Raw genomic sequence first — 10,806 nt, 5'->3', positions numbered from 1 at the left:
AGAGATGAGAGTAGTATCATAATATGATACTGTATCATGACACATAAGCCTAGAAAACTTCATAACAAATACATCATGTACACACATTTGCATTGAGATTTTATAAAACATTAAATATGACATAAGTATGATACCATATTATGATACTATGTATTGTGAAGGTGATACTTTCTATTGTGACTAGTCTTACAAGATCAAAGTGACGAGTAACTAGCCCGTGGGAGCAGGGGTTTAAATGCCCCACGGCGATAATAGATTTTGTACTAGTGGGATTCAAGTGTAGTACACTCGAAATATTCTTCCATCCGGATACGTAGAAACTTCGTGCATCAACCATGAGTCCATGACACGCATTTCCATTTTACACGTACGCACGGTGATCTTCTAGCACACTAATCCATAGTTTTCTTGTAGTTGTACCACCGTGCGACCAGCAGGTAGACGCCGAAATTGCCGACACAGAGCATGGCGAGCAGCCAGAAGAAATAGTCGAGGTGGCCATTGTTGATGTCATCGGGGATCCACCCGGGCTGCCCGCCAGTCGCCGTGGCGCGCACCACGATAGCCACGAGCAACGAGCTAGCATAGTTACCCAGTGCGAACGACGCAGCGGCAAGCCCCGAGCAGACGCTTCGCATGGCGTCTGGCGCCTGGTCGTAGAAGAACTCGATCTGCCCGATGAACGTGAACACCTCCGCGGCCCCCACCACCACGTATTGCGGCACCTGCCAAAAGATCGACATCGGCACGTACTCCGCTCCGTCCGCATCGACGAACATCCCGTGGCGCGAGAGGACGCGGCGGCGGGCAACCTCGAGCGCACCGGCGGCGAGCATCGCAACGGTGAGGATGATGAAGCCGATGCCCATGCGCACCAGCTGCGTGAACCCTCCGTGATGGCCCGTGAGGCGGCGTGCGAGCGGGACGATGGCGCGGTCGTAGAGGAGGACCCACAGCATGACACTCAGGGTGTCGAAGACGGAGAGCACGGCGGCGGGAATGCGAAAGCTGCCGAGGCGAGGATCTAGGGTGTCACCCTGGAGGATGAAGGTTGTGGACATCTGCGTGTAGGCTGCCGTGAAGATGATGCCGCATGCCCACACCGGCAACAGCCTGAGCACACACTTGAGCTCCTCCACCTGCGTCACCGTGCAGAGCTGCCATGGGCTCACCGGCTGCATCCCCTTGTCACCCGCCGTCTCGACCGCCGCTTTATCCAAGAACCTGCGTTATCGATCGATTAATTTACTGCTGTGATATGCATGTATTGTACAATTTCGTTGATTGCTCGATTGTCTGGTACTACTATCCAAGTTGCTCGCACCATGCAGAATATCGGACATTTGTTTAGGCGGCTTCCTTTGGAGGCGTGCTGAATTATTACGATCGTCAATTTCCGTAAAAAATGACATGACTAATACAGCAAGCGTATCCAAACCTCCAAAGTCCAAACAGTCATGCATGAAATCTGGGATATTTCGCCAAGCCGTATGTATGAAAGTGACTGTACAAAAAATGCCGATGCGTGCGACAGACTTCTTTCGGCAGCAATTACAGTATAAGATCTCCGGTAGGAAATGAAACGTGCGTACCGTGCAAACATCCGAGAACTCGACAGCCTGAGTTCTATAATTTTATTCGAGGTATTTGCGCGTAGAATACGATTGTTAAGCTTCATGCACTAGCTGAACCAAAAGTCCGAACTGATGGAAAGGGCTAGGCAATCTACTTATACACTTCAACATCCCCTCTCACGTGTGACGGGAAGACGAGAAGATAAGTCAACACGTGTAGAGAGGCAAAGAGGCAGCGGTGGCCGCCGCCCCTGGACCCCGCCTCGACGAGGCATTCGCCTCCTCTGACAATGACGGCGATGGCGTGGAGAGCAGCGCAATCACCCTGGAGTTACGTTTTTTTTATGTATTAGTTTAAATTTTGTAAACTTTTGTACAAAGTTCAACGAACTTTGGTGTATTAAAGTATGAAGTTTTCAAATTTTAAATCTTTTGGGGGCAAACATTTGGAGAGCACCGGTGTGAAACGGCCGTCTCTATTCAAAATTCATAGGGACGGAGGTGCTGCCGGCGCCCAATAGCCCTTTACCTGCGCACCTGCATGTCTATTTGGGGATCGCCGGTGATCTAAGTGCCTTGAACGGAAGAATCATGCATTATTCATGCTCAATCATGAACGGAAGAAAAAGCTGCACCGGATGGAGAAAGAAAACAGTGCAAGTGGAAGCTACGCTAGCTAGCGACGGGCGCTAACCTGAACTGGTCGGTGTGCGCGAGTCGGCGGCTCCCCTTTATCGCCGACATGCCATCATCGCCGTCGCACTCGTGCAGAAGGGCGGCGTCGTCCGGCGCCTCCACGTCGCACTTCCTGACGGCGGCGACTACCACCTGCGCGATCCTGGTGAGCGGGCTGCCCGCTGGCGGCTGGTGCCTGCGGTACGCGCCAGTACCGGCGCTGAACAGCGCGAGAGCGAGCACGCTGAGCAGGGCCGGGATGCCGTAGCCGAGAAGCCAGCCGTGGGCGGTCTGCACCCATACCAGCACGGTGCCGCCGACGAGAGAGCCCACGTTGATGGAGAAGTAGAACCAGTTGAAGAAGGAGCTCTGCCGCCCACGGTCGGACTCGTCGTCACCGAATTGGTCGGCGCCGAATGACGCCATGATCGGTGACAGCGCGCCGCCGAGGGCCACCAGGTAAAGCCCCGCGTAGAACACCGCGCTCTGCAGCCCCGCCGACGCGCTCACCGTCACCACCCCGTATCCCGCGACGGAGATGACGAGGAAGATGGTGATGGTCCAGTATCTGCCGAGGAAGGAGTCGGCAAGGAAGGCGGCGGCGAGCGGCGTGATGGCACTGGTACCCACCCAGTTGGTGACGCTGTTCGCGGCGGACTTGCTGTCGGCGTGCAGTTCGACCTTGAAGTAGTTCACCAGGTTCGTCGACAAGCCGAAGTAGGACATGTACTGCAAGCTGTTGTTGACTGCTCACCGTGCATGCATGATCAATCGAACAGGGCAACGTTAATCATCGTCTTTTTTTTGTATGAGCATTAAGCACACATATGAGACATGACACAGCAGGAAATTAAGAGAAGAAAACAGAGAAAGCTGCAGCTGTTACCGAGAAGCAAAGTGCAGCCCCACGAGCTCCGGCGATCATTCCTGGACGTCCGGCGGTCGTCACCATGCGCGCCTTTTGATTCTACTTCTACAGCTTCCATGGCCTGAACTATGAACAGCTTGACCTGGCGACCCTACATATTTACGCCATTTTCAGAGACATGATTACACTAACGCCTCAAATTGTTGCTGACAAAGTATCAACATGTGATTAATTTACACCCCTTCGATAACAGAACGTAATTAACAAGGTTCAGAGCTGAGTCCTCAACCTCAAGATAGAGTGGTTCAAGAAAACATACCTTGATTATAATTGATTTTCCCCCGGGCTGGCCGATAATGCTGTGTTCGTTGCCGATCTTCGTTTCAGCTGCACCCTACGTTCTCATATATATATATCTTGTCCATGTCGCTTTTAGCCACGAGTTGGAATTTCCCCTGGCTAGCTAGCTGCTCCCCATATGGTGCCACACTAGAGAGTTGAGAGCGAGATAGGTGACAGCTAATGTTGCAATAACGACTGAACATGTATACATCGGGACAGGATTACAATGGCCATATATAAGCTGCCAAGGAGTGGATGCGACTGTACGAATCTGTGCGTGCAATATAACGTGTTTAGATGATCCTTTTGCAAGTTCTGGTTCAACTCTAATACCGTTAAGTTTGTATCGTGAATTGTGATATGTGCACATGAGAATTACAAATTGCACCTTTTTTGCCAAATGCATATGAATTGCACATGAAACTAGGTGACAACATCTGACCAAGAATTAAATTAGTTCTATATCGATCGAAAACTAGTAGAGTAATACTATTTAGACGAATTTTGTTTAGACAAATCGAGTCACTGCACGATCATGCATGTGCATGTCCATGCTATATTGGTCGCCGATGTTCACCACCCGTGAGAGGGATCCATGGTGCGTGTTACTATCAGAACTGGCCCTCAGGGGCGGCCATCCTGGACCCCCGAGATCAAGGGGGACCATGTAGGTATGGCAAAGAGGCAAGGGAAAAGATCATGCGGCAGCGCTATTGGAGGCAAGTTTGGAGCTTTTTTTTGTCGTGCATTTTAGGATGTAGAGGAAGGAGGAATCTCTAATGCGTTGCATGCATTTGCAGCACATAATCATTTCTATTTTCCTCAAGAAAAATACTTGTTGATTTCTCTAATTGTTTCTAAAGGCAAAATATCCCACCCTAAGGCAATAAACCAACACGAAGCACCGAACACTAGTTAGTTAGAGATGTCAATGGGTACCCATGACCCGCGTACCCGCCGGGTAAAAATCCAATAGAGGTACAAGTATGGGACACAATATCACACATGGGTTTGTAAATGAAAAAATAGCATACCCTTCGAGTAGAGCGGGTACGGGTATAGTATCATTGAACTTGAACCCATACCCACGTACCCATATACCCATCTAAATTTGAAAAGTGGGGTTCTGTAATATTCTAAACTACTTAATTTTTGTCCTAACCACATCTTCACGTTGCTAGACTGAACCTCACCCTGTTTGGTCTCACAATTGCGAGTAAGTTAGTGAGGATTAGACCCTACTTAGGATCACTTCACTTCTTGTCATATTTTTTGATCAATTTGATGTGTTATAAGCGCGGTATTTTTATCTACGGGTACCCATTTACCCTGTCGGGTGATGGGTATGTGAAAACTTATACCCGTTAACGGGTATGGGTACATGTGATGGGTGAGATTGAAGGCGGCAGGGATGGGTATGGGTACCCTGGGGGTGCCATCCCTAAGTGAGCTCTTTTAGGAACAACATATTTGTAGGTCTCCAAAAAATCTGAAATCTAGTATGCGGATACATATACACATCGTGAAGGTATGCTAGAAGTACCGGGAAAATATATTATGTTTTTGGATACACAAAAATAATTTAAAAAAATAAAATGATTTTTTATTTCCTATATACTCCCTCTGTCCCATTAAATATGTCTTAAATTTCTCTAAGTTTAGATATATGCTAGATATATCCAAATTTGAACAAAGCTAAGACATGTTTCATATGACGGAGAGAGGTGACCATAAATTTGTTTTTCCTATAGCTCAAAATACAGCAAGATTCTCATGGAGCCTTCGCATGAACATTCAAGGCATGTATTCAGTGAAAAAATGTGATTTTTTGAAACTCAAAAGAACAATTTTGAAGTTTTGTAAAAAAAAGGCAGTGCCTTCGCGATGTCATAGCTAGTTATGTTCATTGTTTTCATTCAATGTAAGGGATTTGGATTCTAGCATCACCTCGTTAGGACTCAAAACCCCAGGACAAGCCTGGTTAGTATACTTTAAATATGGTATTGATTTCATATATGTTTATTAAGGTAATACATAATTTAAGAAAGAGAAACAACCTGAGGTTCGGTGGTTAGGAGGGTGGTTGTACCCCCAGCCCACTAGAGTTCAAACCCCAGGTTTGACATCTGTGTGTCTCATAAAGGCGGAATATTCATTCAGTAGGAGGTGACGTTCCCGTCGACAGCGAGACGCCTGTGGTGACTTCATCAATTTGAAGATCCAATCCGCCGGCTCAGTCTTCCGGAGGTGCTCATAGGGGTAGGGTTTGCGTGTGTGCGTTCATATGGGTGAGTGTATACGCGTGTATGTGAGCGTCTGCGTTTGTACTGTGTTTCTAAAAAAAACATAATTTAAGAAAAATACTTTAAATAAAGTTTTTCCTATACAATGTCCTGATAAAGCGGTATTGGGAGTACTGCTCCCGATGATTGATGGTGAATAACGATCTAGCTAGCTAATGGTAGCTTTACTGGGGGTAATCAGGATGGTCTTGACCCTAGACCTTGCTAGTGACATTTTACAGAGTGCTCTCTATCTGATCATCCTGCTTTCTGCACCCATTGGAGGGAACATTAATGAATTATTACTTCTTGTTAGTGGAATGTATTTCAAATTAGCGTAAAAATAAAGATGTGGCTATTTCTCAGTCGACTGAGAATATCATCAAATCTCAGTTGCAACTCACGTTGTAAGTGATAACTAGCACGAATCATGAGGCAAATCTAATGGTGTAGGACTTAACTGACTTATGCACGTAGTTTTTTTAGAGCTTCGTAGACGCTATGTGCTCAGTTTACGGCCATATGAAATGTGATCAAATCATATCATCAGTCACGTCCATGGGGGCAATTATTTGGGGGCAGGCATGGCCGCCCGGTGACTCACAACTTCACTCAAGAGCTAGAGTAGACTCAAGTCAAGATTGCTTTTTATTTGGGTCCAGTTTTGTCGCGATAACGTTTTGTCTCCTTGCAGCTGTTGCCACCACTTTATTCCAGTCCGTTGTGATTTCCACGCACATGGACCTATTTCAGCATAAATAAATCTATAATAATTAAAGCTACGGGGTATATATACAAATCGCCGCCTGAAGGAAAAGAAATTGCAGGGGCCACCTCTGCCCAACACTGTTCAAGTGACTTATTCCGTCCATCTTTACGGCATCTCCAGTCGCGTCCCCTAAAGCGTCTTCCAAACCGCGCTGGATTGAGCGTTTGGGGGACGTATTTTGTTCGTGCCGCGTTTGGAGAACGTCGCTCCCCAGCCGCGTCCCCCAAACGCCGTCCAAACATTAAAAATACTTCTTTTTGCATTTTTTTTTCAATTTCCACAAACTATTACATAATTAGGAACGTGGTTTACAGAAAGACACAGTTTGGAACATGGTTTTCCACAAACTAATACATAGTTTGAACCATGGTGGACACAAATATAAAATTTTGCAAAAAAACTAAACCTAACTAGGTCGTGCATCGAAGGTTTCCTGTGTTCGCTGCTAAGAAAAAACACTCGAGGGCACACCCAGTCACCCAAACTGGAAAATCCAGCGGGAGGATGGTGTCCTTGTTGGTTCTACCGATGAGACGAACATCCAGAAACTTCCGTGCACGTATTCGCTGCGAAGAAACAACACTCTTCATCATCAGTCGTCCTCCTCGTCGGTGTTGTCGCCGTGGTAGTCCCAACGGCAGCGCGTCTCGTCGAAGACCTTGACGCTCATGTCCATGTCGCCGAAGTAGGAGAACAGGAGGACGAAGCCGGCTTCGAGGCTGTGGTGGCGCGCGAACTTCTCCCAGCCGATGTTGAGGTACATCTTGCCGCGCGCGTCGTAGATCACGTCGACGATCCACCGGTAGTAGCCGCACGCAGCCTCCCGCAGATGCATCGTCGTGGGCGGGCGGTCGTCGGCGGCGACGTACTCGGCGAAGGAGTCCGGCAGCCTCTGGATGTCGCGTGGGTCGCCCTTGAGGACGAGTACGAACTCGAACAGCGCGCCCGACTCCACGTCCATCTCCGATGGTGAATACGACGGCGTGGCAGGTGACGGCGGGCGTGACGTTCTGCCGCGGCCACGACCACGGACACGGCCACGACCACGGCCGCGAGCTCGGCCTCCGCCTCTACCAGACATGGCGTCGACTCTTGTTGAGATGGTGGCGGTTAGGGTTGGCGAGAGAGTGATGAGGACATCCCTACCTCACTACTACCTCCGTCATTACAAAAGATGATCCTGCTGTGAAGCTCAAGTCCAATGAAGTCAGGATTGGACCAATGACACGAGCTCGTGCAAAGCTACTTAAACAACAGGTGAACTTGTTCCTAAACGATACTTTGATTGATGAGAACTTTATACTACCTAAGTGCTATTACTTATGTATGATCAGGTATGAGGAGGGAGCGAGCATCGCACGAGGAGGAGAGGAGCAGCTGGACCAGAAGATGGACGTGAAGCTGGACATGGAGCTAGACATGAAGACATCCCATGGACGCGCGAGCGAGGAGCGGGAGGGGAAGCTAAAGTTCCGGCCGGTGCCAGATCCGGTCCAACCGGCCGTGCCGCCGGACCATCCGGTCCCAGGGCCGGTCCGACCGGATCCTGCGCCGGGTCCATCCGGTTTCAACCGGATTCTACGCTTGTGCCAACCGGGCACTATCCAGTAAGCCCGGGAGGTCCATCCGGTCGTCGCCTGGCGCCAGACCCGGTCCAAACCGGACCGGCCGGTCCCAGGCCCGGTCAACCGGATTCCAGACCGGTCGTGTCCGAGTCTGTCTCGACCAGATCTATTCTGGGTCGGTTATTTTCGTACTTTTTCGACCTGAGGTCGTCCTGGACGCCTATATAAGTCCATAGGACGCCCCCAAAATTGCCTTAGACCACGTTTAAGATAAACCCTAGTTCTTAGTTGTTTGCTCTGCAAAACTATTGAATCCCTACACCATATTGCTTGATATTGTGTAGATCTGAAAGTCTTGTGTGATCTGTTGTTCCATTGGGAATTAGAAGGTTGCAACTTACCGCTTCGTGGTCGGTGGCTAAGTGCGCAAGTGTGTGGAGTTGCGAATATATTGCAGGGTTGAGAGCTATTGCATTGGTGACAGGGACCAATCGAGAGATCTCGTTGCGTCATACAAGTTATCATCCACTACATCGCCGTGTTCCTCTGCTGCTATCACCCCGTGATCATCATCACCACCGTTGCTTACTGAGAAGATCGGGCCACCCCTTATCATCTTGGTATCAGATTCTTGGGTTCCCTCGGTAAGCCATCCACAATCCACCCCATAGTTGAGTTGTGAGTGTTTCCTAACCAGAAAAAGCCATAAAAAGTTAGGGTTAGGGTTTGCCATAGCCTTAGATTGCACTAATTTCAAGTTTTAGTTGCTTTTCTTAGTTGTTTTTGCGTCTCTTTTTCTTCCATCTAGTATTGTTAGGGTTTGAGTCTCTTTTATCATCTAGTTTAGTTTTTGTTACTCTGAGTCCACATAGCGTACAGTGTGCTTGTTCCCAACCATAGACACAGCCTATCGATATAAGTGACTAGGAACTTCCCCAGAAGAGACTAGTTTTACCGCTCGACAGGCTGCTCGTTAGGGTTTTGGTGCTTTGCATATCTTGTTGGCCGTGTTATCAAGGAGTTGTGTCATAAAATCAAAAAAGAAAAGAAAGAGAAAATAGAAAAGAAGCAAAAAGAGCTACATAGCTGTGTTACAAAAAGAAAAATACAAAAAGACAAAGTGTCGAGTTCTAGTAAGATCAAGTGAAGGCCTAGTTTACTTTTCTGCACCTGTAGTTGAGCAATATTGTGCCTGTTTCGTTGAGCTTTGCTAGTGTCTCTCGAGTGCATTGCAACCTTTCCTCCATATAGTTGCATTGCCACATTTATCGCCTTGTGTGAGTATCTTTGGTTGTCTACGGTCAGCGCTAGAGCTTGTTATTGGTGCAAATAGGTAGCCTACCTATAGCCCCACATATACCCTGCTTTGTCGTGTGATTGTTCTTATACCCTTGATATTCGCTTCGCTACATCCGTGCACTAGTTGTTACTGCAAGTGGTAAGCAACACTAATTTACTTTGGAACGGTAAGATTTCCTTTTCTTATCAGTTTTGAGTGAGTTGTGAGAGTACCACCACATATTTTTTGATTTAGTGCACTAACCTACTAATCATGTCTACTAGTGATCAAAAAATGTTAACCAGGAAAATAAGAATTCTGCAGATATCATCACATGGAGGGAGTATGAAGCTCTTCGTAATGAGATGCGAGTGAATTCCGCACTCCCATTGATGAGCTTAAGGGAACGGTCCAAGGGCTCTCCCAGAAGTTGGATACTACATGTGAGACCGTTGATACGCGTACAGCACGCGTCCGTTGGGAACCCCAAGAGGAAGGTGTGATGCGTATAGCGGCAAGTTTTCCCTCAGTATGAAACCAAGGTTTATCGAACCAGTAGGGGCCAAGAAGCACGTTGAAGGTTGATGGCGGCGAGATGTAGTGCGGCGCAACACCAGGGATTCCGGCGCCAACGTGGAACCTGCACAACACAACCAAAGTACTTTGCCCCAACGAAACAGTGAGGTTGTCAATCTCACCGGCTTGCTGTAACAAAGGATTAGATGTATAGTGTGGATGATGATTGTTTGCAGAGAACAGTAGAACAATTGCGATGATTGTATTTCAGATGTAAAGAATGGACCGGGGTCCACAGTTCACTAGAGGTGTCTCTCCCATAAGCTAAATAGCATGTTGGGTGAACAAATTACAGTTGGGCAATTGACAAATAGAGAGGGCATGACCATGCACATACATGATATGATGAGTATTGCGAGATTTAATTGGGCATTACGACAAAGTACATAGACCGCTATCCAGCATGCATCTATGCCTAAAAAGTCCACCTTCAGGTTATCATCCGAACCCCTTCCAGTATTAAGTTGAAAACAACAGACAATTGCATTAAGTATGGTGCGTAATGTAATCAATAACTACATCCTCGGACATAGCATCAATGTTTTATCCCTAGTGGTAACAGTACATCCATAACCTTAGAGGTTTCTGTCACTCCCCCAGATTCACGGAGACATGAACCCACTATCGAGCATAAATACCCCCTTTTGGAGTTAAGAGTAAAAACTTGGCCAGAGCCTCTACTAATAACAGAGAGCATGCAAGATCATAAACAACACATAGATATAAATTGATAATCAACATAACATAGTATTCTCTATCCGTCGGATCCCAACAAACACAACATATAGCATTACATATAGATGATCTTGATCATGTTCGGCAGCTCACAAGATCCGACAATGAAGCACATAAGGAGAAGACAACCATCTAGCTACT

At 47.5% G+C, this 10,806-nt stretch overlaps 1 protein-coding gene across 1 annotated transcript; it reads right to left on the bottom strand.

Moving 5' to 3' along the window:
* Positions 1–200: 200 nt before the first annotated feature.
* LOC127344989 (protein NRT1/ PTR FAMILY 8.2) lies at positions 201–3,649 on the bottom strand. Its single transcript, XM_051371378.2, has 4 exons — positions 3,437–3,649; positions 3,136–3,268; positions 2,269–2,995; positions 201–1,224 (listed from the first exon to the last, which is right to left on the bottom strand). The coding sequence occupies exons 2-4, from the start codon at positions 3,233–3,235 to the stop codon at positions 393–395; spliced, it is 1,659 nt and encodes a 552-aa protein (XP_051227338.1). The 5' UTR covers positions 3,236–3,268; positions 3,437–3,649; the 3' UTR covers positions 201–392.
* Between the last annotated feature and the right edge of the window lie 7,157 nt (positions 3,650–10,806).

Source organism: Lolium perenne, chromosome 3 (assembly GCF_019359855.2).
Source record: "Lolium perenne isolate Kyuss_39 chromosome 3, Kyuss_2.0, whole genome shotgun sequence".
Taxonomy (NCBI): Eukaryota; Viridiplantae; Streptophyta; class Magnoliopsida; order Poales; family Poaceae; genus Lolium; species Lolium perenne.
This window is presented reverse-complemented; position numbering and strand designations above follow the sequence as displayed.

Bases quoted from the DNA above. Each gene is read 5' to 3' on its own strand.
- LOC127344989 (XM_051371378.2), bottom strand. From the start codon at position 3,235: ATGGAAGCTGTAGAAGTAGAATCAAAAGGCGCGCATGGTGACGACCGC. The intron at 2,996-3,135 runs GTAACAGCTGCA...CACGGTGAGCAG, and splicing joins GGGCTGCACTTTGCTTCTCG to TCAACAACAGCTTGCAGTAC. The intron at 1,225-2,268 runs GTTAGCGCCCGT...TCGATAACGCAG, and splicing joins GCGCACACCGACCAGTTCAG to GTTCTTGGATAAAGCGGCGG.